This window comes from Aphelocoma coerulescens (genome assembly GCF_041296385.1).
Source record: "Aphelocoma coerulescens isolate FSJ_1873_10779 chromosome Z unlocalized genomic scaffold, UR_Acoe_1.0 ChrZ, whole genome shotgun sequence".
NCBI classification, from domain to species: Eukaryota; Metazoa; Chordata; class Aves; order Passeriformes; family Corvidae; genus Aphelocoma; species Aphelocoma coerulescens.
In genome coordinates this window covers 47,072,053-47,097,902 of record NW_027184085.1, presented here as the reverse complement: position 1 = coordinate 47,097,902, position 25,850 = coordinate 47,072,053, and the positions used below count along the sequence as shown (strand labels likewise).

Genomic DNA, 25,850 nt, shown 5'->3' with positions numbered 1-25,850 from the left:
AGTGTTGAAATTGGAAGTCAGCTGTCAAAAGGGCACAAATCAGTAGTCAGTCTAAAAGATGAACCAACCTGAAAAAATACAATTTTGTGCAGTTGGTCAGAGACCAATACAGCAAAATCAGTTAAAGTTCGATGATTAATGATGAGATTCTCAAAACTATCTGATAAATTCAGAGTAGAAGTTCCAAAGTCACACCATTGTTCCTGGAAATCCCATCTCTAAAAGACTTGGTTTTGCTTTCTGTTTCTTCTTTTCCATACTACTATCCAGCCACTTTATATATCAAATTGTATACTATTAGCACAAGATTTATTTTTTTATGCGTAATTCCTAAAGAACACCATGAAAATAAAAAATCCAAACTTAAATCAAATTGGAATTGTATTTATTTCACCTCTCAAACTTTATAACATTCACTACTACTTACATATCTGAAATATAATTCTGTTTCACAACAGCTTCTATATCTACAAATGTGGAAACCACATACAGTTTTGCATTAAGAACAAAAATCTACTGCTCAATGAGCAGTCTGCAAAGAAGTAACAGTTCACGGTAACTCTTTTTTTCTTACCTGACTGCCAATATTAACCCACCGCCAAGAAATTATAACACAACTCCAAAAGAAAGGGTGTAAGTTTAACATATAAAATTATATTTAATCATTTGTGCAGATGTTTGGTCTATAGATGAAAACAGTTTCAGGGTAAATACTTACATATTGCTCAAAAATGCTTCAAGGAAAATAAAAATTTATCTGAGACATGCCCTGAGCTATCTAGACTCCTTAATAGTGCAATGTTGCAGTGATGCCTGGTTTCACCCTGGCTTTTGCAAATGAAACACAGTAACTGCTCACAGAGCTCCTAAATGGCTGACACAGCACAGTATTATATGCACTATAGCAGTTCTTGTAGCTTTGCCAAGTTTCTGTCCATCCACTGGATATTGAGCTGAATTGTATCAATTGCCTCTTTTACACAACGCAGTTGAGAACTCTCCTCTGACTTTGACTCAAAAAATGACTTGACCTGCATAGCAAGAATAAAGAAAGAAAAAGATCTTAATTAAAATCAGCACTAGCCAGACAAATAGGTTCAGTAGCAAAGGCTACACACATGTTGAAGAAAATCAATTTTTGAGAATTGTTTGTATCTATGCAGTAAATAAATCTCTCAAAGGAGCTCCCAAAATGAAAGAAAAACATTTTTCATGAATACAGCAGCAATAACTCATTCGTTTTCAATATATCATTTCACCAATAAACAGAAATTGATTTACCATATCACAAAGCCAACAGAAAGTATGCAGAGTTCTGGAAAATGAGTCCTATTCTGTGACACAGAATTGGTTGCTGCAAGCAACCCTCCTCAGCATTCTGGAACAGCCCCCATCATCATTATACCTGTCAATGCTAACAGTTAAACTATTATAGATCAAACCATTAACAACTATCTCTACCAAATTATCTGAATGAAAACATTAGACTAAATCTTGAATGATTCTTGATATATTAACTTCAATACCTTGTTAGAGAAGACAACAGAGCTTTCTAAAAGCTATTAAACAATTATTGACTGATACTCAATTTCCACTATAACTCTTGGGAATGCTGACAGGAAAAAACAGCATAAAGCCATTTTTATGGCACATAAAAATGTATCACATTTCAGAGGTACAAAAAGCATAGCTTGTTTACAAATTCTAGACCAAAATTATATACAGATCTAATCGTTATTTTGTGAGACAGTGTGTTCCAGTGCATAGGAAAACACAATAGTATAAACCAATAACTGTGTTCAACTCTGTAATGCAACTCTGTCACAGACTCAGTATATAATCTCCCAGTGTTTATGGATATATTTGCCATGTTTGGAATAGGGAAAGCAACTGATGTATATCCTCACAAAAGGGTGTTGAGGATATAAATAACATGTGATCATGTGTATTCATCATTGTTCAACTAAATGAAAATAGCATTGGCACTAGAAGATACACCTTTCTGGTAGATTAAGCCACCAACCTCAAGCAGATGTGCCTTCGTTGCAAACTGAGAAGTTGACCAGCTAATGATATTCTGGATAGTATATGAGCCTAGGTGAAACCTGAAAGACAAACAAGTATTTTCAGCTAGGAGACACTTTAAGATGCAGTTTTGGTATATGTATACATTCTTCTCTACTATTTCTACTTTTTTGTTTAGTAGTTGGAAATTATTAAAAGCACTTAAATTCAGTACCTTACATTACAACTACAAACCTTTTTTTTTTTCAAAGAAATATACCATCCTAGAAATCCAAGCCTCTAGCTCCCTATTCCCTCTAAAAATGTAACATCAGAGCAAAAGCCATGGAAAATTTTCAAACTTCTATCACAAGTCAAATACTAAAGAACTGAGGACACCATACAATGAATATCAAGATCCGTATTTGTGGTATGTATGTGTTCTAAAGCTCTACTATAATTGAACTTGCAACCAGGTTTTGTTTCAAGTGAAGTAACTTTGTAATATTGGTGATGAAGGGCTTCCTAGAGCAGAAGTTTTCACTGACGAGAAACTTTTTTAGTAATGTGAAACTGTTTAAAATCAAAGCTGGGATTTAGAAATACAGGTTTCTAGTACTGTTAGATTTTGAAGACTTGGGGGGGTCAGCTTTCCTGCTGGGTACCCTTCAGACCCAGTTAAAGAGAACAGATTTCTGAAGCAAGTGGGATATTTTGGTTACTTGGTTTTAGGAGTGCTGTAACAATGCAGAAAAAATAAATGCTGAATTCTCTGGATCACCTTTTGAATCCATTTGATCCACATAAATATCCTGCAACTGAACCAATCATCTTAGAGACAGCAACCTTTCAAGAAAAATTAAGATCAAGATTGTTTAGAATTACACTGAGGTTCTAGGAAGCTCCAAAGTCCCATCAACAATTGGTGAGACTTCAAAACTTATGTAGCAAGTTATATTTGTAACCTCTGATTTTAAAACATTATTTACAATCTTAATATGAATCTTTTTATATGAATGCAACTACTTATTGTCTTGTTTGAAAGAAACAAACAGGTGCTTTTGCCACTGTGAGTTTGAAGTTTCAGCCGCATCAAAAGCCTTACTTTCGTGTAAGCTTTTCCCAGTTCTCTTTGACGAAGTCCCAGGCCAGCAAATACCCAGGCAAACTCTGGCTAACAGTTGCTATGATATGTGAAAGCTCCTGTGACCTGATGATTTCTCCTTCAAGACTGTTCTGCATTAGCCTAGGAGACAAAGCATATGAAAAGAGACAGGAAAAAAACATCTATTCGTATGTTCACATGGTTTTCCCAAAAGTCCTCAATTAGATGGAAAAAGTTTATATAATACATCAAGCAAGCAACTTCTGGCATCTGGAAGAAACCGATGTTACATTTTACTACAACAACTGTACTTACTCAGCTTTAATTTCCAGAAATCCGAGTGACCTTAGCTCTAAACCAAGTACCTGAATTTTCATTGGTGTTGGAAAAGATGAAGTAAATTCTAATAGTTTGTAAAAGAAAAACAATACATCAAAGAGGTAAGGGAAGGAAGCTGGATTAGCAGAAGTTTGTGCTCTCCATGAAGTACTGAGATTTAGTCCATAGAGGGGAACATAATGTAAAGTCAAGATGTCACCTAAAGAAAGGGAAAAAGAAGAGAAAAAAAACCCAAGCAAAAAAATACCTCAACTAGTTATTATTTTGATTATAAAGGTATACCAATCTTTTAAGGTTCTATAGAACAGCCTGCAATTTTGTTACCCATACTGAAAAATCTAAAATTTTGTGTTACCAGTAGTACAAAGCCTTTCAGTTAAATTCTTTTCTCTTTATGCATATTCAGAATTTCGTCTTTTGTGCTTCTCTATTACATAAGTTATTTTTAAGTAAAAATGTCAGGCTCTTCATGTGTATAGAAGCCTGTGAAAAACATTTAGATGGATTTTCTTTAGCAATCAGAAATGTTTTCAGCAATAGAAAAAAGGCAATGCACTTTTCCAAGAAGATTGTTATCACTTGTAATTCACACAGCATTTTGGCTTTTTGGCTCCTTCATACCAGATCAGCTTTCTGGCATCTTCTGTGCTGGCCAAGGCTTTAATCATTTTGCTTTTCTCGGCTTCAGAAACTGAAGAGGAGTACATCTTCAGGAGGAATTCCCAGCCATCATTAGACTTGGCTCCAACTGCAAATATGGCTTTCATAACATCACTAGGCAGACTACAGGGAAAAACAAAAGCAACAAAACAAATAAACGAAGGGGGCACAAAAATGCTCACCTGAGAAAAGAAGAAAGAAGTCACAAAATTTAAAGATTAACCTGAAAGAGATGCCTCTCTTTCGAGCAATTTGATTCTGCAGCAATTGTTAAAGTTTGCTGGACTGAATTCATGCCAATCTAATACTTTCAGTCACTAGGAAAAAGCAAATAATTTAGTTGCATGAAAACAAAGTAAATTGTACAAAAAACCTGAGAATTTTCTATGACTCAAAACTCAAATGAATCCAGTGCAGAATGAATTCTGCATGATAAAAAAGTGTGCTTTGGCTTTGCCACTAAGTAATCTTCTTTCAACATGTAGCTCAGGAAAGGCAGATGACAGCAATTTGTGGCTGGTTTTGCTGTCACACTTAATGACACTGGAGACAAAGTCTAGCGCAGTCATCCTCTCACTGTGAAACAGCAATTACTTTTACACATGGAACAGTTAAAGATAGATTTACGTTCTTTATCAATACTAAGCAGGTGGGGTGGTCTGATGGGTTTTTTTTTTCATTGTTCTGTTTGTTGTTGGGGTATTTTTCCCCAATACAATGGTGGCAGTGTAACAGGAAAACAGATGGGTAAAAGAAGTGGAAGCTCAGTTTTTGTGGTACCTTATTGTTCCGTTAGACTTCATCCACGTCTCAAACATCTCAGTGGCAGTTGTTCTACAGTTTCTTATATCATGGGTGCAGGCAAAAGCCAGCAGTGTTGACCGGAGCTCTCGTTCAGACAGGGTCCCATCATCTGTCCAGTGCTGTTGATCAATTTTATCCCCAAGCAAGTGCTCTATTCTATGCTAAAGGAGGAAAAACTTACTAGCAATAGTTAATTCCTTCCAAGAGGATTTTTTATATACAAAATTAGTTTGAAATAAGAAAAAAAAGTTGAGCTTTAGAACTGTGGAAGCTAAACATTGTAGTTTTTCATCTATTTATTCCAATTTACACATATTGTTTCTTAACTGTAGGAATAAGTATCACATAGCACATAAACCTGAAAGGTGGGCCAGGTTACATCTTACATTGCACACGGAAACTAAAGACTACTCTTCAAGCCATGGCTCAGGCTGGCTTGTAAACAGCTTACGACCTCAACTAACTACAACTTCTGTATGTTTCTTTTAACTTTACCAAGTCACAGTTAATATACCTTTGTTTAACACAAAGAAACAACTTTTGTCTGTCGATAGGCTGAACACCCTTCAGTTTTGTAGTTCTGTAGCTTGCCAAAACCACAGCTGGATGCCTGATCAGCTACCACATCTCAGCTGAAACTTTTGAACTTAGATAAAACTGCATAGACACTGCATTGCAAACCAGAGCACGGGATGTTTATAGCAGATACATAACAACTTTGGGTAAATTAAAAGAGTGCTTTTTGTTTCTTATGTTTCCTTAAGCACTTGCTAATTATCCCTACCTAGTGTAAAGAAAAAACACCTGCTATTATATCTAATCATTTAATAATTTTCTTATAGGCTAAATCCCTTTACTGACATTTTACAATGTAAAGCAGCAAGGATCATTTTAAACCAGTGGATGAATATGGAGAAGAAGCTCCATAATAAGGTAAACAGAGAAATGATAAGACATATCCTCTTCAAGAACTGAACCTACAATATTGATTTCACTGCCAAGTCTGTAGCACTATATTGTATTCATCTATTACACAACTGGAACAGAACAATGACAACTATCCTTGTGTTTCTAGTTTTACAGAAAACAGTACAATTTTTTTCTCCTGTCTCTCTACACCACTCTAACTTTTGAAAATAACTTTTCTATATAAGAGAAGTTCATGGATTCTGTTTAATTACATATTTCTGCTAAACTGACCTGTATGGACACTTTAAGATAGCCCCAGACACCACTGGCTGCAGTGTTCCCACTGCACCACACTTCCTACAAAACAGTTTGGGGCATATGGGTATGGTATAGAAACAGGGGAAGGAGAGGGGAAGAAGCTGATCCAAAAAATGTAGCATTTCGAAAAGAGATCATTAGAAAAAGCTGGCAAGACTGGTAACTCTCTAGAATCCCCATCCAACTTAGTGTACTGAGTATGTTCAGCAGTCAACACGTAAAAAGGTAATGTAACTATAAAGAACATTATAGCTAATTATTTCGAATTATAATTTATGAAAAACTAAGACATACCATGACTCGTCCTGCCAGTTGTTGTTCACCCTTTTTGTCTAAAAGGTTGTATATAAGACTCAGCTGAAACAAAGCTTGAGTAAGTGGTGCAGTGCAGTTCTCTTTGTTAAGGTAATCAATCAACTCAAAGGCCTTTTCCAGAGACTCTCTTCCTAGACTATGGGTAAATGAAAAGAAACATTAAAATGGATTACAAAACAAATGCACTCCCTGAAACAAGATTAGAAGTGATGCTTTCCATTACACTAACAGAGAGATAAGACACTAAAGAAAACAGTGTCTGCCAGAAATGGAAACTATCATGTGGCTCTATGTGACCCCAATAAATAGATGATGCTATAAAGAACTGGAAGATAACATCTAGCACCAATATGGAAGCATCAGTGAACAGTTCCAACAAGGCTATTGACTGAATTAAAATGTCTCTAATGCAGTTGTTTCTAGAAACCAAATCTCATGTCTTCTGACTTGGAAAAATCTCCAAACAAGTATTAAACCTGTTGTCCCATACAGAAGTCTTACCGTGCAAGGTTGAAGATATTGTTGATTAAATTTGCTCTGTCTTTAGGACTCAGAGCAGTGTGGTTTTTTTTCAACAGATCAATCAGTATTTTCCAGTCTTCAGCATAGTGTACTATGTAATAGCCATTCATGTCCACATTGAATTTTATCCATTCCACCTCTTCTGGAAGTTCAATGACAGCTAGTGGACAGACAATATGTTATCAGCAGAAACAAATATTTAACAACTGTTTGTTCAAATCAAAGTCTACGAAGTAGACTAGTTTCAGAGAGTGAATTCTTTCATGCTATTTCCCCCTACTATGAAGAAGGAAAAGCCAGTACAAAGGTTTCAAAAGGCTCAAAAATTCCAGGTTGTACTTCCTCATCCTTCTTCCTACATCTGATTGAACAAACATTATCACAGTCTGCCCCAAGCTGCATCAGTTAATTCCTCTCCTTCTGTCCAGTCCTTCTTTCAAACAGCCCCATCTACTGTTCCAAATACAGTATCTTCCTACACAATTAAATAAAATAAATATTTCAGTGGAAAGTTACTTCCTAACATTTCAACAAACCGGCAGACCAACTTTCACATTTCTTGCTCTCTAAGGACCATGCAGTTGAGAGATTGTGTGTATGCACTGTGATGAAAAGCACAGGCTTTTACAAATTTCAAACCTGTGCTTCTGTTCTGGTTGCTGTCATTTATATATACATACATGCTATAGGGAACCAACTCTCTGATGATGACAACAGCAGCAGTGCTTTGCTCCAGATCTCTGTAATTACTTTGTACCTGTATGTTTTCACCTTCACATCTTACTCAAGGGTGTTCTCAGAAAAATCATGTATCTGTAACACTTAAGTAACTTGCTACCAAAGTTATGAGTCACGTACCTGACTTCTGATCCAGTAAATATGCATTAGTACAATGGGTAAAGTTGCACCTATTTGTAATGTAAGTGAGAGGAATGTGCCACAGGTAACTGCAACGGAAAACAAATGTTAACTGACATACTATATACATGCTATCGCTCTTGAATTGTTTGTTTTGTTTCATTTTAAGCACTTTTGTATACTAATAATACTAGAATCACTGAATGCTAGAATAATAAAGTATAAATCTCACCTATATAACCAGGACATGATGAAAGAATAAATGCACAGCATGCACAGAAATTAATTTTTTAGTTCCACCATGTTGAGAAATGAGTAAATTTTATAGAACAGCTTGGAAGAACAGGTTTTAGAAAAGACCTCTTAAGGTCATCTAGTTCAGCTCCCCTGCAATGAGCAGGGACATCTTCAACTAGATCATGTTGCTCAGAGTCCCATTCAACCTGGACCTGAATGTTTTCAGGGATGGGGCATTGACCACCTCCCTGGGATACCAGTGCCACTGTTTCACCACCCTTATTGTAAAAATACCATTCCTTATAGTCTCGTCTAAATCTACCCTTTTTTATTTTAAAACCATTGTTCCACTACAGGACCTGCTAAAAAGTCTGTCCCCATCTTTCTTTTAAGTACCTGAAAAAGTGCAGTGAGTTCTCCCCAGAGCCTTTTGTCCTCCAGGGTGAACAGCCCAAACTGTCTGTCTGTCCTTGTACAAGAGGTGTTCTGTCCATCTGATCATTTTTGTGAACCTCATCTGGACTCACTCCAATAGGTCCCTGTCCTTCCTGTGCTGGGACCCCAGATCTGGATGCAGTGTTCCAGGTGGGGTCTTACCAGAGGGGAGCAGAAGGACAGAATCCCCTCCCTCCCCTGCTACCCACACTGCTTTGGATGCACCTCAAGATACAGCTGGAATTCTGGGCTGTGTGTGCACACTGCTGACTTGTGTCCAGTACCACCAGTCCCCCCAAGTCCTCCTTTGCAAGGCTGCTCTTGATCTGTTCATCTCCCAGCCTGCTGATATCAGAGGCTGCTCTGACCAAGGGCCCACTGCTCAAGTTTGTCCAGATCCTTCTGGATGGCATCCCTTCCCCCAGGCACATCAACTGCACCACTCAGCTTGGTGTCATCCACAAATTCTCTGCAGGGACACTTGATCTCACTGTGAACGTCATTGATGAAGATCTTAAAATGCAGCAGTCTCAATATGGACCCCTGATGGACTCCACTTTTCCGAGTACTTCTTTCCCCGTTCCAGCATGCTAGGTAGCTTGTCCAAAATCATATAGACAGTAAATCTCTGGCTGCATCAGAAATTCATCCAGTACTATTTTTACCTGAGTCCAACATTGTTTTTCTGACCTTTTACAAGTTTTAACTAAAATAAAAAATGATCCAAGTACAAGACTCAAATACCAATCCATGGTATAGAACCCATAATTAATTGCATACCATGAAGACTTTCTTAAGTGAACTGCAAGCTGGAAGAATAAATGCTAAGGAGGCTCATAATGATGATAAGGACTTGGCTATTTAGAGAAAACACAGGTCTGAGTGGGATGAAAGAAGCTGCACGTATTAATCTGATTTTGACAGGGACCCCCTCTATGTATGACTCACACAGAGTGCTCTTCTTCAAAACCTTTTCATGCATGCCCCAAATTTACATCAATTAGAAACAGAAATTACTTAGCTTAAAAATCCTTCCCTTCCTCCCTTACCTGTCAACCCAACATTGCTTTTCTTCCTCCACATAACCAAAATAAAACAGAGCCCTCTAAATTCCTACATTTCAAGAGACAAATTTCTTTCACAGACCTAATTTTCTGCAAGATGGTGCAAAGGACTCAGGTCCTGTTAAAACTTCAAACAACTGAATAAAACCAGCAAAATCTCAGAAGAATTCACACTTACATATTTTTGTTGGAAAACACTGTTGAGGGTAATAAGGTAAGTTATATTTGTAGTAAATGAAATTTTGAAATTACCAACTGCCACATCTTTGCTTCTTCAGTATTTGCATATGTACTTCCTTTTAGGTTTTGGTACAATGGATGTTGCCTCTGTTATACATTCAGTCATGTGATGTCATGCATTAGTGTCATCTTAAAATTTCAAAGCCAAGAAAGCACTGATTCGAGCTTCTCTACCTTCCTCTAGCAAAGCCCAAGATGTACACTGAGTTTTGGCAGTAAGAAGCAGAAGCTCTAAAGTAGGATGCATGCATCTGTAACTTCTGTAAAACTTCTGCAACCTGCCTTTCTTCAGATTCTTGTTAAACACACAGAACTTTCTCAAATGTAGAGAAACCTTTACTTATGAGATCTGCCTTTTGGTATTGAAAGCCAACTCATGATGTCAAGCTTAAAAGCTTCAGGAAAGGATGCATGTAAGAAACTCAGATTACAAAGGGTGTCACCAATTTTTACCAGTTGCTTCAGTGGAAATAGACACGGGTCTTCAAGTAGCTACTAGATGTGTGAGTTTCTGTGCTGAATTCTCTATTACTACCTGCCTCCAAAGGAAACACTAAAAGGCCTGAATACAAGTGAGAAAGATCTACAAGGTTTAAGACAGCAGCCTGCTTTTAATGGATGAAAGGTATTGAGAAGGTAATAACCTTGCATCTGATGTCCAGTTTTCTGGTTCCACACGATACAAAAATTTCTCTTGTTGTACTGAAATAATCTTTCCCTTTCGGACAACAGTGACTAAAGGAAATCCTTTATGCACAATCCAAGTCTTCATCATTTTTTTTACATCTAGCGTTCCATTGGTAATCTGTAAAAACAATCATAACATAACAAGAAAATAGCAAATGGAGAACACTTAACTTTCTTCTTAAGTTACCAATTAAGTGGTAGCATGGTTTTGCATCTGTAAACAATTGCTTTGACAGCAAACTTGTACATTTCATAAGCAACAATTTAGGGGAGCAAGTAGTTTTTATTTTAAGTTGAGGGAATCCTAGCCAAGCAGTAGAAAGACAAACTGGAAACACCAGGTAAGTTGAACTGATATTGTAGTAAGGGTGGAGAGACAATGGTACAGAAAAGAAAGCTACATTAAGATACCAAGCTCTCCCCACCCTTTATCTTTCCTTATTGGTATGCTGACATAATGTGAGTGTTTCAAGTTGAAAAATCTTTTTTTTAATTCTGAAATTAATATTAGAAATCGAAGTACAGTGATGGTATTTGTACAACAAACCCACATATCCTTTATAAATTTATTTGTTCCCCCTACCGCTTACCAGCCTTTGCATAGCTTTACCTTTGACTTCTTCTAATCTCTAAGGAACTGTTAGTACTACAACATCCCCACTGAGAACAAGTACTTTATAATGGCTATGTATTACCATCTCTTTATTAGCAGAGAAAACATTTTACCCTGAAAAAGATAGTATGTCCCCCAAGTTGCAAAAATGTGTTTTAGGCTGAGCTATCGGGAACATAAGGAAATTAATACATCATTATTCAAGTTACATTAACTTTTACCAACCTATGCTGTGTCTTTCAATAGTTCAGAGAAGCATCTTAATGCTCACTGCTCTCTGTTCAAGCCTGTAATATGTACAGTTCACCCTTATGGGAAAATACAATACTATTTATGTAGAGAATGACCATAAACCTTCAATAGGGGTTTCAATTTCAGGGAAGCAATTCTATATCAAACACTTCAAATTTATAGAATTTGAAGTCTGCATGTTTGAGTTTTTTTGAAGCAAAGAGTAGGGTAATAATAATAATAATAATAATAATAATAGTAATAAACAACAATGACAACAGCTACTCTGAGCCAGAGAGACAGACAAAGCAAGTAGTCTAAAGTTTTGAGGATTACTCTTTTCCTGTATTGTGGTAACAGTTAAATCCTGCACCTAGTTAGTTAAGCTCTCACATTAATTAAATGTGAGGCATTTGTGAAAGGTTGAGGAGAGGAAAGTCTGTTTGGCATTATAAAAGTCACTTTTCCACAAGAAGAATTCTCTGTCACAAGAGTCACAGACTGCTATCAGCAACAGTCAATCACTAACGGGCCAACTAAGTGACTACGTTATAACTAAACAGGCAAATTTACAGCCACCTGTGACAGCTGACTCCTGTTCTTCAGAAATTTGAATATCATAAGGTAGATGTCAAGAACCAAAATTAAATATTAAGTCAGTACCCTGCCTAGAACTCAGCTTCTGTGAGGGAACCTCACATGTATTTCAGACTTTAATATATACTATGCAATATACACAAACATTGGGAAATCTGTTCCTTTCCCTTATACAACTACCTTGACACTCCCTGAGGTACTCAGCAGCTCTTGCTTGTTAGAGTCACTGTCTCTCTTGCACATATTCACCCCCTCTTGAGCACTTCCTCCACTGCACTCTCTCCTACTCTCTCCCCTTGTGTCCTTTCTCCCTTCAATCCTTATGCCTCTACCCCTTCCCTGCTCTATCTCTGACCTTCAGCAGCTCTTCATAGAATCACAGAATCACTGAAGTTGGAAAAGACATCTGCAATCACCAAGTCCAACCTGTAACTGAATATCATATCAACTAAAAGATACTAGTGGCTTCTTGAACACCTCCAGGGATAACTCCACCACCTCCTTGGGCAGTCAGTTCCCATGCTTAACTGCCCTTTCAGCAAAAAAATTCTTCCTGATATCCAACCTGAACCTCCCTCAGCACAGCTTCAGGCCACGTCTCTCACCCTGTTGCTGGTTGCCTTGGAGAAGAGGCCAACCCCCACCTGGCTACAACCTCCTTACAGGGATTTTGCAGAGAGCGATAAGGTCATCCCTGAGCCTCCTTTTCTCCAGGACAAACAACCCCAGCTCCCTCAGCTGCTCCTCACAGGACTTGTGTCTAGACCCATCACCAGCCTTGTTGCCCTTCTCTGTGCCTCAATGTCCTTCCTGAACTGAGCAGCTCAGAACTGGATGCAGAACTTGAGGTGTGGTCTGACCAGTGCTGAGTACAGGGAGACAACCACTTCCCTAGTCCTGCTGGCCACTCTATTGCTGATACAGGCCAGGATGCCATTGGCCTTCTTGGCCACCTGGGCACACTCCTGGCTCAGTCTGGTTCAGCCACTGTCCACCAGCACCCCCAGGTCCTTTTTCATTGGGTCACCTTCCAACCACTCTTCCCACAGCCTGTAGCACTACGTGGGATTGGTGTGACCCAAGTGCAGGACTCAGCACTTTGCCTCGTTGAATTTCATACCACTGGCCTTGGCCCATCAATCCAGCCTGTACAGATCCCTCTGCAGAGCCTTCCTGCCCTTCAACAGGTCAACACCCCTGCCCAGCTTGGTGTCATCTAAAAATTTAATGAGGATTAACTTGATCCCTGGCTCCAGACCATCAGTAAAGATACTAAACAGAACTGGCACCAACACTGTGCCCTGGGGGACACCACTGGTGACCAGCCCCCAGCTGGATGTGACACCATTCACCTCCACTCTCTGGGCCTGGCTGTGCAGGCAGTTTTTAACCCAGCAAAGATGCACCTGTCCAAACCATGGGCTGCCAGCTTTTCCACGAGAATGCCATGTGAGATGGTGTCAAAGGCTTTGCTGAAGGTCAGGTACACAACATCCACAGCCTTTCCCTCATCCACCAGGCAAGTCACCTGGTCATAAAAGGAGATCAGGTTGGTCAGGCAGGACCTGTCCCTCCTAAATCTGTGCTGGCTGGGCCTGATTCCCTGGCTGTCCTATATGTGCTGTGTAATGGTTTTAAAGATGATGTGCTCCATGACCTTCCCTGGCACTCAGGTCAGGCCAATAGGCGTGTAGTTCCCTGGACCCTTATTCCTTCCCCTGTCCTTCCTGCTGTCTCTCCACCCTCCTTTTCCTGGCCTCTCTGACTCCCACAGCCTTGCTGACTCTGGCTCTCACTCTCTTCTGCTCAAGCCTTTGCTTTTCTTGAGCCCTTCACACTCATTTTAAATTAGACACAACCTTATGCTTGCCTTATCATTTGAGAGCTGCCTGTACAGTCTGCTTTCCTAAAATTTCAGCACACTTGTTAAAACAGAAGCTATCACAAAGTCGCACTAGTAGAGAGTAACCCAAGACCTCTATGAGGCTGGATTTAGCTATTCCTTGAAAGTAAATTTTATCCTAAATTTTATTACTTTCATTCTGGTCTTAACACACTACCCACGTAATTCAAGAGAAGATATGTGCATACTGGATGGACATGCATAGCAGCACACACCCACTCACAGTGCTTTTTTGGGATGATACTCAATGTAGCTCTAGAAGCTTCAGGAATCTCCCTATCTGTATGACAGAACTTTGGAATAGGATGAGCAAAAAATGCAGAGTATTTACCTGCAGTCTATTACCTTATATATTTCTTAAACAAGGAAATAAATAAAAACTTACAACACTCTTAAAGACATGGAGAAAAAAAGAAAATAAGAACCATGTGTTGAAGATGGATACCTCATTCATGCTGTCCCACAAGTCATCACTCTGGGCAGTTCTGTAGTTGTGATTATGCAAGTATACCTCAATGCCAGCTTGGAAAACATCCTTAGTGAGATAATGCTTCAGCATCAAAAGAAGTGAAGCTCCCTTTAGGGAGAAAAAACAAAAAAGAAAATTAATCAGTAAATTGAAGTTACAGCACTTGTTAAAGCATATGCATATTATAGCTCTTTCACAGTACAGGAATAACTCAGAAGCTAGCAGATTTTATTCCAAATAATATTCTTCAAATAATTACCTTTACACTCAGTCGCCTTGAAAAAATATTCTTTTAATATTTCACAAACTCCAAATACAGTTACAGAAAAGGCTAATGCAGTTTGAAAATTTTTCCCACCTGCTTTGGAAAAAATATATTTTAAAGACTCAAACTACAATTACAAAATGGACCAATAGAATTTGACATTTTTTCCAATTAAATAATCTGAAAAATATTGCCTTCTTACTGATATGTCTCTGTTGGGTGCCATTTTTCATTACCAATACTCATCTGTATGGTACAGAACTGCACTTGTGAGTCAGTGTTTAACAGTCATATGATTTGCAGTTATATCAAAAACCTAAAAATACAGGAAAAAGATGAGATACACTTGATAGGCTGAAACTGGCTGCAGAAGAACAAGTACATTTTGATGTGTTTAAATACAGCCACGTTTTGTTAAAAAAAATGTAGTAACTGAGTAGTTTTAGTATCAAAAGAGCTGTGAACATTTCTATGTCACAGCCACTAATAAGTAAATCGCCTGATGACTTGCGTACCGTAGAACTGAATGCAGATGAGCAGCCATAGATAAGTAAGAATACTTTAAAGGTGCACTTTATATTTTTGGTGCTATTTCTAGGAAAGAAACAAGATGTAAAGGAGAAGACTTTAAAGAGATAATGCATTGTTCTCACATATTCCAAATTCAAGTTTTCAAATTTGAGTAACATCTTACCTGAAACTGAAGGCTACCTGGTTATTCCTTACTCATCGAACTGCAAGAATAGCCCTCACTACAGTTTTTAATAATTTGGCCACAACTTCCTCTCCTGTATGCATCCATACTTAACCTACAGCTCTGCTACTTTGTTTTTCCTACTGTCAGAGATTTCCATACACTCTGTCGTTGCAGGTGGATCTTGTCCCACCCATGCATGTTAGGTTTACTGACAGTCTGCAAAACAGTCAGACTAAAAATAATATTGTACAATAATTTCTATTCCAGACAGAAAAATGTAGAGGTCACCTACTAATCTGTGTCATCTGGCAGTACAGCAAAACAAATTATGTTATACAATTCAGTGACAGACAGCCCTTTGTTTATTAGGGACTGTACTGCAAATGTCTTCTCACTTGAATCGCCAAGAACTCTAACTAAGCTGTAGGGACAAGAGTAGTGGAATACAAAAACTTCATGCATGAATAAAAAGCTATGCAATGAAATCCTCTGAAATACAGAAAGCAACCATGAAAACACTATTTCTAACAATTTGCAAAACCTCTTTTGGTCAGCTCTTAAAGGTGTAGGTTGGTACAATTCTATTCAAAATTTGCAGATACTTATTAGTAGCAATAAAGTAATAAAATCATTCTCCAAATATAATGTTACACTAATTGACTGAAACACCAATCCGATCACTTATGGAACTTTTCTACTAAAATTATAGAGAGAAGTTTCAATCAAAGACTGACAGAATTTGTATCACTATAGTTGGCTACAGACATGATTGTGCCCAATGCATAGCTTCCAGAAGCTCACCAAAAAGGGAATTATTCGAGACAACACCTCTGAAGCATGAAACAACAGCCATGCCTTTCAATAAAGGGAGAGAATCCAAATTAATTTTGCAACCAAGGTAACCTGAAAATCACGTGTGCATGTTCTTGCAGTTGAGAAAACAGAGTCCAAAATAAATGGAAGCACATCACTACCCTAGGTGTATCTGGCATCTCAGACTATTCAAGGATGCCAGACAACATGAGTTGACCAGCTGAAACGTGCAAAAAGACATCAAAGGAAACAAACCAAAACTGTCATGGGAATGGCATTCCACTGAGCAGAGGAAGATGTAGTATTTAACTATTTTCTAGCAAAAAATAGCTGTCCCCATGATTTCTAACTAGATGAAAGTACAAGACAACAATGGAAAAAAATGTCAGCTAATCCAAAATAAGCAAACAAAACTTTTTCCTCCAACACTACCAAAATCTGATATCTAAAGCTGAGACATGTAAATAAAAATTTTGCAAATACAGGTATTTCTTCTCTCATGCATTTTTAAGCAAGGCACTGAGAACCTTTAATAACATAAGCCTCACACACAACTCTCACTAGACATTAGGAATACTCAAGTTTCAGACAACCAGGATATTCAGTAAAATAATTTACATTTAGAAGCAAGCTTCCAGTTCAGGATATCTCTAAAATACTGGGGTTTTTTTAAACCAGGGTGAGTATAAAATTGAGTGATGACTTCAATGTTTTGTTTTTACTCTTTTTTTAATCACTTGATACTGTCTACTATCAGAGGAGGAATATATGCCTAATTGGATATGTTACTTCACCTACTGGTGCCCTGGGGTGGCTGGTGAAATACAAGGCACAGAGAGTTTTCAGTAAGACAAGTCCCCAGTACCGCAAGAACCACTTTATGTTAGGGTGATCAGAAAGGCTTCTCCCTGGACGCCTGTTCTGTTACGTTAATCTGTCCCAGTTTGGATTCCCGGGTTGGCTGTCAGCCTCTACCCCTCGTCACTCCCCCAGAGCTTCCCATTGGTCCCTGTTCCCCAGTCCTGCCTTTTCCCCGCCCCTGGATAAAACTGTGGGCTTTGCGATCACGTTCGTATTTGCTGCTGCACCCTTCGACAGCATAGCAGCAATAAATGCTCCTGCCAGAACACATGCAAACGCCCTTCTCGTCTCTCTGCTACCAACAATAATACTGAACCCACCTGTGAGTCAGGGACACTATTAGTCCCCCTGTTACATCTTCATGAGTATTATACTTTGTGCTCAAGCATTCAAGGTAAGTAAGGTCACAAATACATATACATAATATTTTCCTAATTAAATGCTATGTAAATGTTTGAAAACATTATTGAGAAATCCTGCATTGTTTGAGTTGGGTGTAAACAACCTCCAAAGATTTGTCAATATGTGCCTATTCACTTGTGATTTCACACTAATATTTTCAATAGCTAATGTTATCACTTCCCAAGTATTTTGAAATATTTTTAGTTACCTTGATATAAGAAAGAGTATCAAACATTTCTTCAATTTGCTCTGAAGACTGAACAGCAGAAGAGACTGGATGTGAAGAATTCAAGGAATCCTTCATCATAGCCTTGAAAATTAAATTAAGGAAATCTTCATCCTAGAAGAGAAACATTTTTAACTGTTTAGGAAGCTGAAACATACCTGGTTAAGCAGAAAAGTAGAAGTTGTCTCTGCTTTGCTCCTCCATTGGTCTAGGCAGCAAAAGAACTGTCAGGGTAGCACTTACAAAAGCTACTACTTCCCTGCCACATTTTAGCAGTGGAATCTCCCTTTTGAGTTTGCATCATTATAAAGACCCTTAAGCCCCTGTCTCTGGCAAGTGTGTCATTGGCACTAGATGAAAAAAAAGAGCACCTTCTAAATAAGTGTGTGTTTAATTTCACATTTATCTCACCAATGCTTTCACTTCATTTACAGTAGACAAGGAATACAAAAATATGACTTTCATGTGCTTTAAGCATGAAGCCTAGGGAAATTATTTACTACAGTGATATTTGTGAGAATGTAAACAGCACCTTATCTAGTGATTACCAAAGGCTCTTACTTCTTTTCTTCTAGAATGAGGATATTTGGATTTAATGCATTGGTACCAGAACAAGAAAACCCCAAGCACTGAAAAGAAGCTGATCATACTGGTATTTGTCCATTTCATTTCATCATGGCAAGCAAACAATTCTCTATACAGTAGAGAGTTAAAAAACAAAAAAACCCCACCACCACCAACAAAAAACCCCCCACAAACAAACAAACAAAACCACACCACCCCCACCCCTCCCCCCATCAACAAACAAAAAAACCCACAGAAACCCTCTGTTAAATACAATAAAAATAACTGTTAAAAATATTAAGGTTATTCTTCTTGAATGGAGAAGTTCTAGGTGGTATCTTTTACCAAAACACATTCTGGCACCATCAAATGATGAAATAAGATATTGGTCAAGGCAGCTTGTCAGACACCTTTTGGAATGAAGCACACATATGTTAGATGTGTCCTTATTAAAACCGGACACTACCTTTGTGTCCTGCCCTCAGCACATACACACCCAACAAGCAGAACAGCTACATACTTTCAGTGACAATCCAACTGAACAACCAAGCTAGGCCAAATGGAAAAGTTTTGAAACATCCAGTGCTAAGAAAGAATTCTACTGGACCAGGTTAGCAACTCAAATTTCTTAACAGTAATAAGAGTGATTTAAGAATGCAAAACTAACACTTCTCCAGAATGCTGAGAACACTATCAGGCAGGAAACAGTCTGTACAAATCAGGTGTTTAATCCCATGACTAATGCAAATCACATAAACACTCCAAGAAGTTGATTTCAGGGCTCAGGTATGTCCTCTCCTTGGAGATACCTTTATCCAGAATGCAAAATTAGTCTCTCCACTACCCTCTACATTTAATTCCACTAATCTGTATTAGTCTGCCTGCCATTCTCAGTGACCAGAAAGGTTTATACAGTAGCTGATATCCTTTCCTTGGAGAAGATAGATCAAATTTGAATCTATCATGTTTTCCAGAGTCTAAAAAGCTAGGTCACTCAGTACCTGAGTGAGTCTGTAAATAATCACTACATTATTACATCAAAAAGATTCTATCCTTCAGCCATACATGTAAATGGAAGTGCATGTGGGAGCAGTGCTTTGTATTCCGAAGTGTAACTCAATGCCATCAGAATCCTTTGTGGGAGACCATTTGATACTCTTCTGCCAGGTCTGCTGATTTGTGAAACCCAGACTGATACAGACACAATCAAGTACCACAATGATGGAAAGACAGGAGTTAACCTCCAGCATACTTAATAACCTAGAGCTTCCTAGGTCTGTTAGGAAAAGTAGAAGTAGACAAACTTGTTTAACAACGTGTCTGGACTTGTTCTACAAAGATTTTAAGTTATAATGTGATATATAAACATCTGCATGTTTTAACACCTGCTATTTTTCACAGAACACTTTAACCTTCACAAAACACAGTAGACTGCATGTAGATTAGTACCAAAATAAAACAAAAGAAAATTTAAAACTCACAAAAACAATGTACCATTCTCAAAACCACTTCCAATATAATAAAATGCCAACGTGGAGATGTAGCATGATCTCGGTGCCCAGAACTTCAGTATCAGTTTATAAGTGTCAATCATTTATGGGCAGCATTAAAAACAGGTTATAGTGAAGATACAGTAAGTGTAATTACAGAAATTACTTACTGAACGTAATTCTGGAAAAACCTCCTCCATGGCAAAGTATTCCATGAAAGTAGCAAATCCCTCATTCAGCCAGAGATCATTCCACCATTCCATAGTTACTAGATTGCCAAACCACTACGGAAGACCAAAACCATGATTATTTTCTTAGAATTAAAATCAAATGAGAAGTGCTCCATTCATTGCCTGCCTTATCTTGTGGTAAAATGAAGTTCAGTCAAAACCACAGTAAAGCCTTTGCAGGAACAACTCCTTATGTCATGAGAGTTGCAGTCTGCCTGTTGTGCTGTAGAAACCTGCAGGTTTTCTGAACAGATACAATGCACAACCCAGTCACAGTGAGGCGACGGGTGAATTTAAGAACAGAACTGCACTTAAAAAGTAAGCAAATGAAAAAAGAAAACAGTAATCTCCCCAGACTAGTACCTGATGGGCAAGCTCATGTGCTATCACTGCAGTTACTAGCTTTTTATCCTTTGCTGAGGAAGTATTATTGTCAAATAAGAGTGTGGTTTCTCGGAAGGTGATCAAGCCCCAGTTTTCCATTGCACCAGACTGAAAATCAGGAATTGCTACCAGATCTGGAAAAGATTTGAAAAAAGCTTTGAAAATAGCTAGTTAAAGCAATCCTGTCTTTCAAGCCTACCTATTATATTACATAATCACTAAAAAATTCTTAATTTAAACTCTGTGGTCTTGATGCCTTTTCCTGGTCTTAAAATCAAGAGTCACACACGGTTAGAAGGGGAAAAGGGATTTTATCTTGGTATTTATTTTAAGGATCCTTAGGTGTACACGTCCAGGTCGTATGCATCGAGATGCACCCTGCCGAGTCTATGTGTCCGCCTCCAACATCGGGTATAACATTATAGGTTTTACTAATTAGCATACCTATCAAAGATTCCCCACTGAGAGGCTCAAGTGAGCCCCCCTCCCCAAGGAACCTTCCCCTGGATGGTTCTATCTTGGTTTACAGAATGTGTTCTGGAGAGGACCTTGGGGTCTGGGGCACACTGATCCCTAGCTACCAAGCTTCTAAAATGTTTAGTCTCCTAGCTTGACAAACAAGTCCAAGAATGTAGGCAAAAAGCACTAGGAATACAGAAGTTGTAAAAAGGTATAACAGGGGTATAAAAGAAAAGGCAAAAATCTTCATGGCATCAGTATGGACATACATTCAAATCTCACATACAGAAGCCCCACAGATTTATGTTTATCTAGCAGTACTATGACACAAACAACTTAAACAGACCCTGCCTATAGATCCTGCATGAACAAAAGTAACATGGAAATGAGATGGCCTGAAAAGTACACTACTGAAAAGCAGTGTCTTAGAAGAGACTGCATTTCACTATCTTTCAGTCAAAGTAATGCATGCAAAGGAGTGAGGCTGCAGATTTTGCAGTTGTGAACACGATTCACAGACTGAGAATTTCCTCACTACTAAGTTGAATGTACACAGAAGAATTTCCTTGGTGTTATTTATGTAAAAATATAAGCAATCTGGTTCCAAAAGCTCACAAAAACTTTCCAACTTGGGACTCACTTAATACTTGCACTCAGCCAAACATGTAATTAGTTTTTTAAATTATTTAGCAATTTAATAATTGTAATACTTTTTTTAAAAATGAAAATTCCCATGCATTTTTCAGATCAGGGCTTCTTTTGTTTGGTTGGTTTGGCTTTTTTTTTTTAAGTCCTAAAGAACTTACCTAATTTTTCAAGAGGGTATTTCATTAGGAAGTATTTTTGGTAAAATTCCAGAAGCTTCACTGCTGTGTCTAGGGCATACCCAACTTGGTTTACGTGCTGCGGTATGGCATAGACAGATACCTAGTCCAAACAGAGAAAAGAAAATATTTTGAAACTTATAGCTACAAAAGATTTAGAATTGCAGGAGAAGCTGGCAGGAGTTCTTGAAACAGGTAAGACACATTTTTGCGAGTACATACACAAATTACAAACAGCAGTAATGAAGCCTCTCATAAACAGCTGATTTTTCTTACTAGAGCTTATTAACTAGTCAAAATACAGGGACACTGGCCTGTGTGTATGCAAGAACAATTCAAGGCTGACAACTTTAGGGAGTCTGTTCAAGAAGGGTCAATGTGACACAAATTTTAAAATCCCTCATGAGTTATTAAGCGACCCTCCCTGCACAGCTCAACTAATCTTTAGGCTATGATAGCATGTATGGTATGATGGCAGTAGTATAACCTGCAAGAAACTCTCTCTAAACATAGTAATTGGCACAAAGCTCATCCCCATCTAAGGTATGGCCATGTTAGACACAATGTAAGAAGCATTTATAAAAATTGAGAGGTTACAATTTCCCTCTTTTTGCATTCAATTGTCTGTATCAAGAAAACAACTTCAATTAGGTTACAGGTAGATTCACATTTAGGACACCCTTTCCTACACAAACACAGGAACACATGGAGAACCATTATCCAGTTCTATAAAAAAGAAGTCCCTCTTACTGTGCTATAAATTAGTTAAACAAATGACATTTCAAACAGATGGAAAAGGGCACCTTTTAATTTTTGAGTTTGAATGAAGCACATATAAATAAGAATCTAGTCTAGAGTTCCTGGAGTACGAAAGTATTATTAGCTGTAAATTTTAAGCTCAAAAACAAAACATAAGAGCCTCCCAGGATTGTCTGGAGTTGAGAAAAATTTCATTGGATTATGAACAAGAAGCAACTTTACTTCAACTCTAAGTTATCTTAAAGCATTCATGACAATAAATTTATTCTGTGTGAAGCTCAAATTCTTTGAATCTCCCAGCCACAAATTGCTGGAAGCATTCTATGTATGTATTTCCTGAGAAATGTATGCTTCCTTCTTACAGACTTCCTTGGCCTACTAAACACTGCTGAGACTACCTTAGACCTACTAAAACTCTGGCCTTATTTGGTATTCTTATGCTTTCTCCCTTCAAGCTAGCAACTACTCTTAATAAGATTAAAATACTAATAAATTAAAAAAATAATAAATTGAAAATAATAAATTAAAGAGGAGTAAGAACTATTCTATTAAGTTAAAAAGTTTTCTGCCTCAATGAACTGACTGTATGGTTTTACCAGAGTACAGTTCAAATACAGACCTGAACAGCAGCCACATGCCAAAAAAAAAAAAAAGGTGTAACAATCTGTTCTATTCAATCAGCTTTCATTAGAAATACTTGTCTAGATCAGAATTAAAGCCATGTAGTACCTTTACTTGTATATATTGGATTAAAGAGAGGGCTTCTCCTTCTACAGTGTTACTAGCACTATTCCCTCTGACATTTCACCACAAAGGGGCACTTTCTGCTAAAGAGTCATGAAAGTCATTGCTCATGTGAAACTTCCGCACTTTCTAAAACAAGATTAAGTAGCATCTCCTAATATTACCATGTTTATTCTTTAGTTACTCTAACTACACACATTGTAGTGATGCCTTAGAACTTTACCTTTTATGTTTTTCATATATTTGTAATTCTGCAATGCTTTAGTGTGTAACTCCGAAACTCCATATAGGGTGTTAGCTACTGTTCTCCCATCTTGGTCAGTCAAAACAATCCCTCTCTAGGCCTGAAACTCAAGGATACCTTAGGGTCTCAGGCCCTGGGAAATGTAAACAACAGGGGGGAGGGGGACAAACCTGGAGTAAATTACTTCATTACATGAAGCTGTAATTGGAGAATTAACCCCCAATATGCAAATGGACCAAACTTATGAAAATTTGTGACCTGGTCATCCATTTTGGGTGTACCCCCTGAGGGCTTTGACTGCCCTAAGTGTACCTGAAGGTCCTTCAATAAATATACCTGCTTTTATTCTATTAATTTTGTCTAGCCTCTGTTTTTAGGTAGCCCCATCAAGGCATCAGTAGAAACAGGCCAATCCCTTGCAAAGGACAAAGCTCAAGCAGGACCAACTGTCTGATGTTTGGAACCTTCGGAAAAACAAAAACTCCATAATTAAATAATTGTATTTAAGTGACTACATGCAGATTTAACGTCAGCCTAAATTTGCTTTACTGTAGGGCCTGGGTTTGTTAGATATGTTATCTTTGCAGTACAGAAAATTTTCGCGGCACTGCTTGAAACCATGTGTAGGTGTTCCTGGAAACTTGTCACGTTTCTTTACATCCTCAGAACAACTCCTGATTTGCATGACATTACTGTTCACAGATGAAGCAGTGAAAAGAAGAGTTGAAAGCTTCCAGCTCTGAAATCTCTTAGGAATTTTACATTTTGCAAATTTCCATTGTTAACAAGACCTGATGCAGAATCCCTTGCTGTAAAAGTATATTCAGTCTGGTATCAGCTGTGAACTCAGTCCAATTTATAGCATATGGCTTTTGTCCCCTACCTATGATGAGTATAATAAAACCAAGAAGATAAATAAATTCAAAAGAGACAGAGTTTGCTTGTTGGTTTGAGGATCTTTTTGTTTTGTTTAATAGCCTGGTTGGTTGGGGAAGAGTGAAGCACAACTTGAAGTGAAACAAACACATACCAGAGTCCCATTAGTTTCCCTGCTAATGTTTTTCAAGTCTGCAACAACAAAAGCTACTAGATATGTGCTCATCTTCAAACTGACAAAAAACTCATCCTGAACAACTCCATTCGTCACAGGCGTGGTGGCTTTCTGCAGGGGAAATGAAGTATTATTAATACAGACAGAAGAACACTAAGACATAAGATGAATCAATGTTAAAGGATTATTTCATGCTAGGAACAGTTTATAGGCAAGCTTACATAATATCTTTATATTTTTTTGTTATATTTCAGTGGGATTGATGATACTTTCAACAATGTAACAAACTTAACAAGACACAAAACATTTACGCTTATATACACAAAAATTATTTGTCAAGTTTTATTATGTAGTATTACTGAACAACTACTCTGTTGGAGAAACCAATGTAATTTGGTTTGCATTTGAAGTCCCAGTATAATCCAAAGTCAACATATTGATTAGCATTAATTCACGGGAGCATTAGGCTAGACCAGAGACACAGTTCAGCATAGTCTTCCAAAAATACTGGTATTAAGTGTAAATATTTGTCTCTTCCCATAAGCCTCAGCAAAACTAGGTAACCAGACATACGTACTATTTTAAAACAGAACAAAATATTCTTCAGATGCATTTTTACAAATCAAAAGAGAATGCATTTTAAAAACTGAGGAAAACCTAAGGTCTCTCAGTAACTTCAAAGCAAAACCACACCCAGCTTAAATACACACTGGCAAAAGTAACTGTCTGCCTGGTCTTCTGAGCACACAGTAAGATACCATACAGAAGTAAGATACTGTACTGTATCTCAACTTACTTTTTGTGCAGTTTTCTTTAATACTAGTCCTAGAAAAGCATGCTATATGCCTTGAAGTACTTTTCTATGTATTCCTTTACTTGCATAAAATACAAAAAGAATAAAGCAAAATGTTTAAAACCAGTGTAGTGCAGAATACTAAAGGTTTGGAGACAGAGCTGACAGTTCATAAATTCTGAAACTTCATGTATGATTTTGTTTTCAGAATCCACAAACATTTAAGAACCAACAACAATAACCTTAGTTTTAGACAAGATCATTTGAAATGAAACAATGTTTTCACATTTAACTGTCACCAAAAAATTTATCTGTCAGCCTCAAAGAGAAATGGATTTTTAAACCTGAAGGTATAACCAATATAGTCATTTAACCTGACCATTGTATGTGAGCAGAATGCTATCTTTGAATTCCTCCACTGCATTAATAGATTTCTGCCTTTATTACAGTTTTGGTGTCATAAGGCAGTGACAATCTACTTAAAAAAATCTGCTGCAGATAAACTGGCTCAAAAATCAGTTATCTTCATTAAAAAAACCCCAAAAACCAGAACAAACAAAACCACAAAAGACAGCTCCACAAGCCCAAAATATACAGTTCATTTCTAGCCTTAATCCATGTCAGACACTATATATTGCCAAGTTAGTGATGTACATGCCAGCTAACAAGGCCTACTTCTGAGATCTCTTGCTCATGTACGTATAGGTGATTATTTCAGCAATGTCTGCTGCACA

General features: G+C 37.7%; 1 protein-coding gene across 2 annotated transcripts in view; it reads right to left on the bottom strand.

Annotated features, from left to right (window-relative positions):
- Positions 1 to 368: 368 nt before the first annotated feature.
- Positions 369 to 25,850, bottom strand: part of LNPEP (leucyl and cystinyl aminopeptidase) — a 55,082-nt gene continuing 29,600 nt past the window's right edge. For both annotated transcript variants that reach the window (XM_069001315.1, XM_069001316.1), the window contains 15 exons: positions 24,303 to 24,434; positions 21,508 to 21,628; positions 20,222 to 20,376; positions 19,799 to 19,912; positions 17,557 to 17,688; positions 14,287 to 14,418; positions 10,455 to 10,615; positions 7,835 to 7,923; positions 6,956 to 7,136; positions 6,434 to 6,590; positions 4,889 to 5,073; positions 4,070 to 4,231; positions 3,110 to 3,250; positions 2,024 to 2,105; positions 369 to 1,031 (listed from right to left, as the gene is read on the bottom strand). In XM_069001315.1, the coding sequence (XP_068857416.1) occupies positions 900 to 1,031; positions 2,024 to 2,105; positions 3,110 to 3,250; positions 4,070 to 4,231; positions 4,889 to 5,073; positions 6,434 to 6,590; positions 6,956 to 7,136; positions 7,835 to 7,923; positions 10,455 to 10,615; positions 14,287 to 14,418; positions 17,557 to 17,688; positions 19,799 to 19,912; positions 20,222 to 20,376; positions 21,508 to 21,628; positions 24,303 to 24,434 (2,076 nt within the window). In that variant the 3' untranslated portion in view covers positions 369 to 899. The remainder of the gene's footprint in view (positions 1,032 to 2,023; positions 2,106 to 3,109; positions 3,251 to 4,069; positions 4,232 to 4,888; positions 5,074 to 6,433; positions 6,591 to 6,955; positions 7,137 to 7,834; positions 7,924 to 10,454; positions 10,616 to 14,286; positions 14,419 to 17,556; positions 17,689 to 19,798; positions 19,913 to 20,221; positions 20,377 to 21,507; positions 21,629 to 24,302; positions 24,435 to 25,850) is intronic.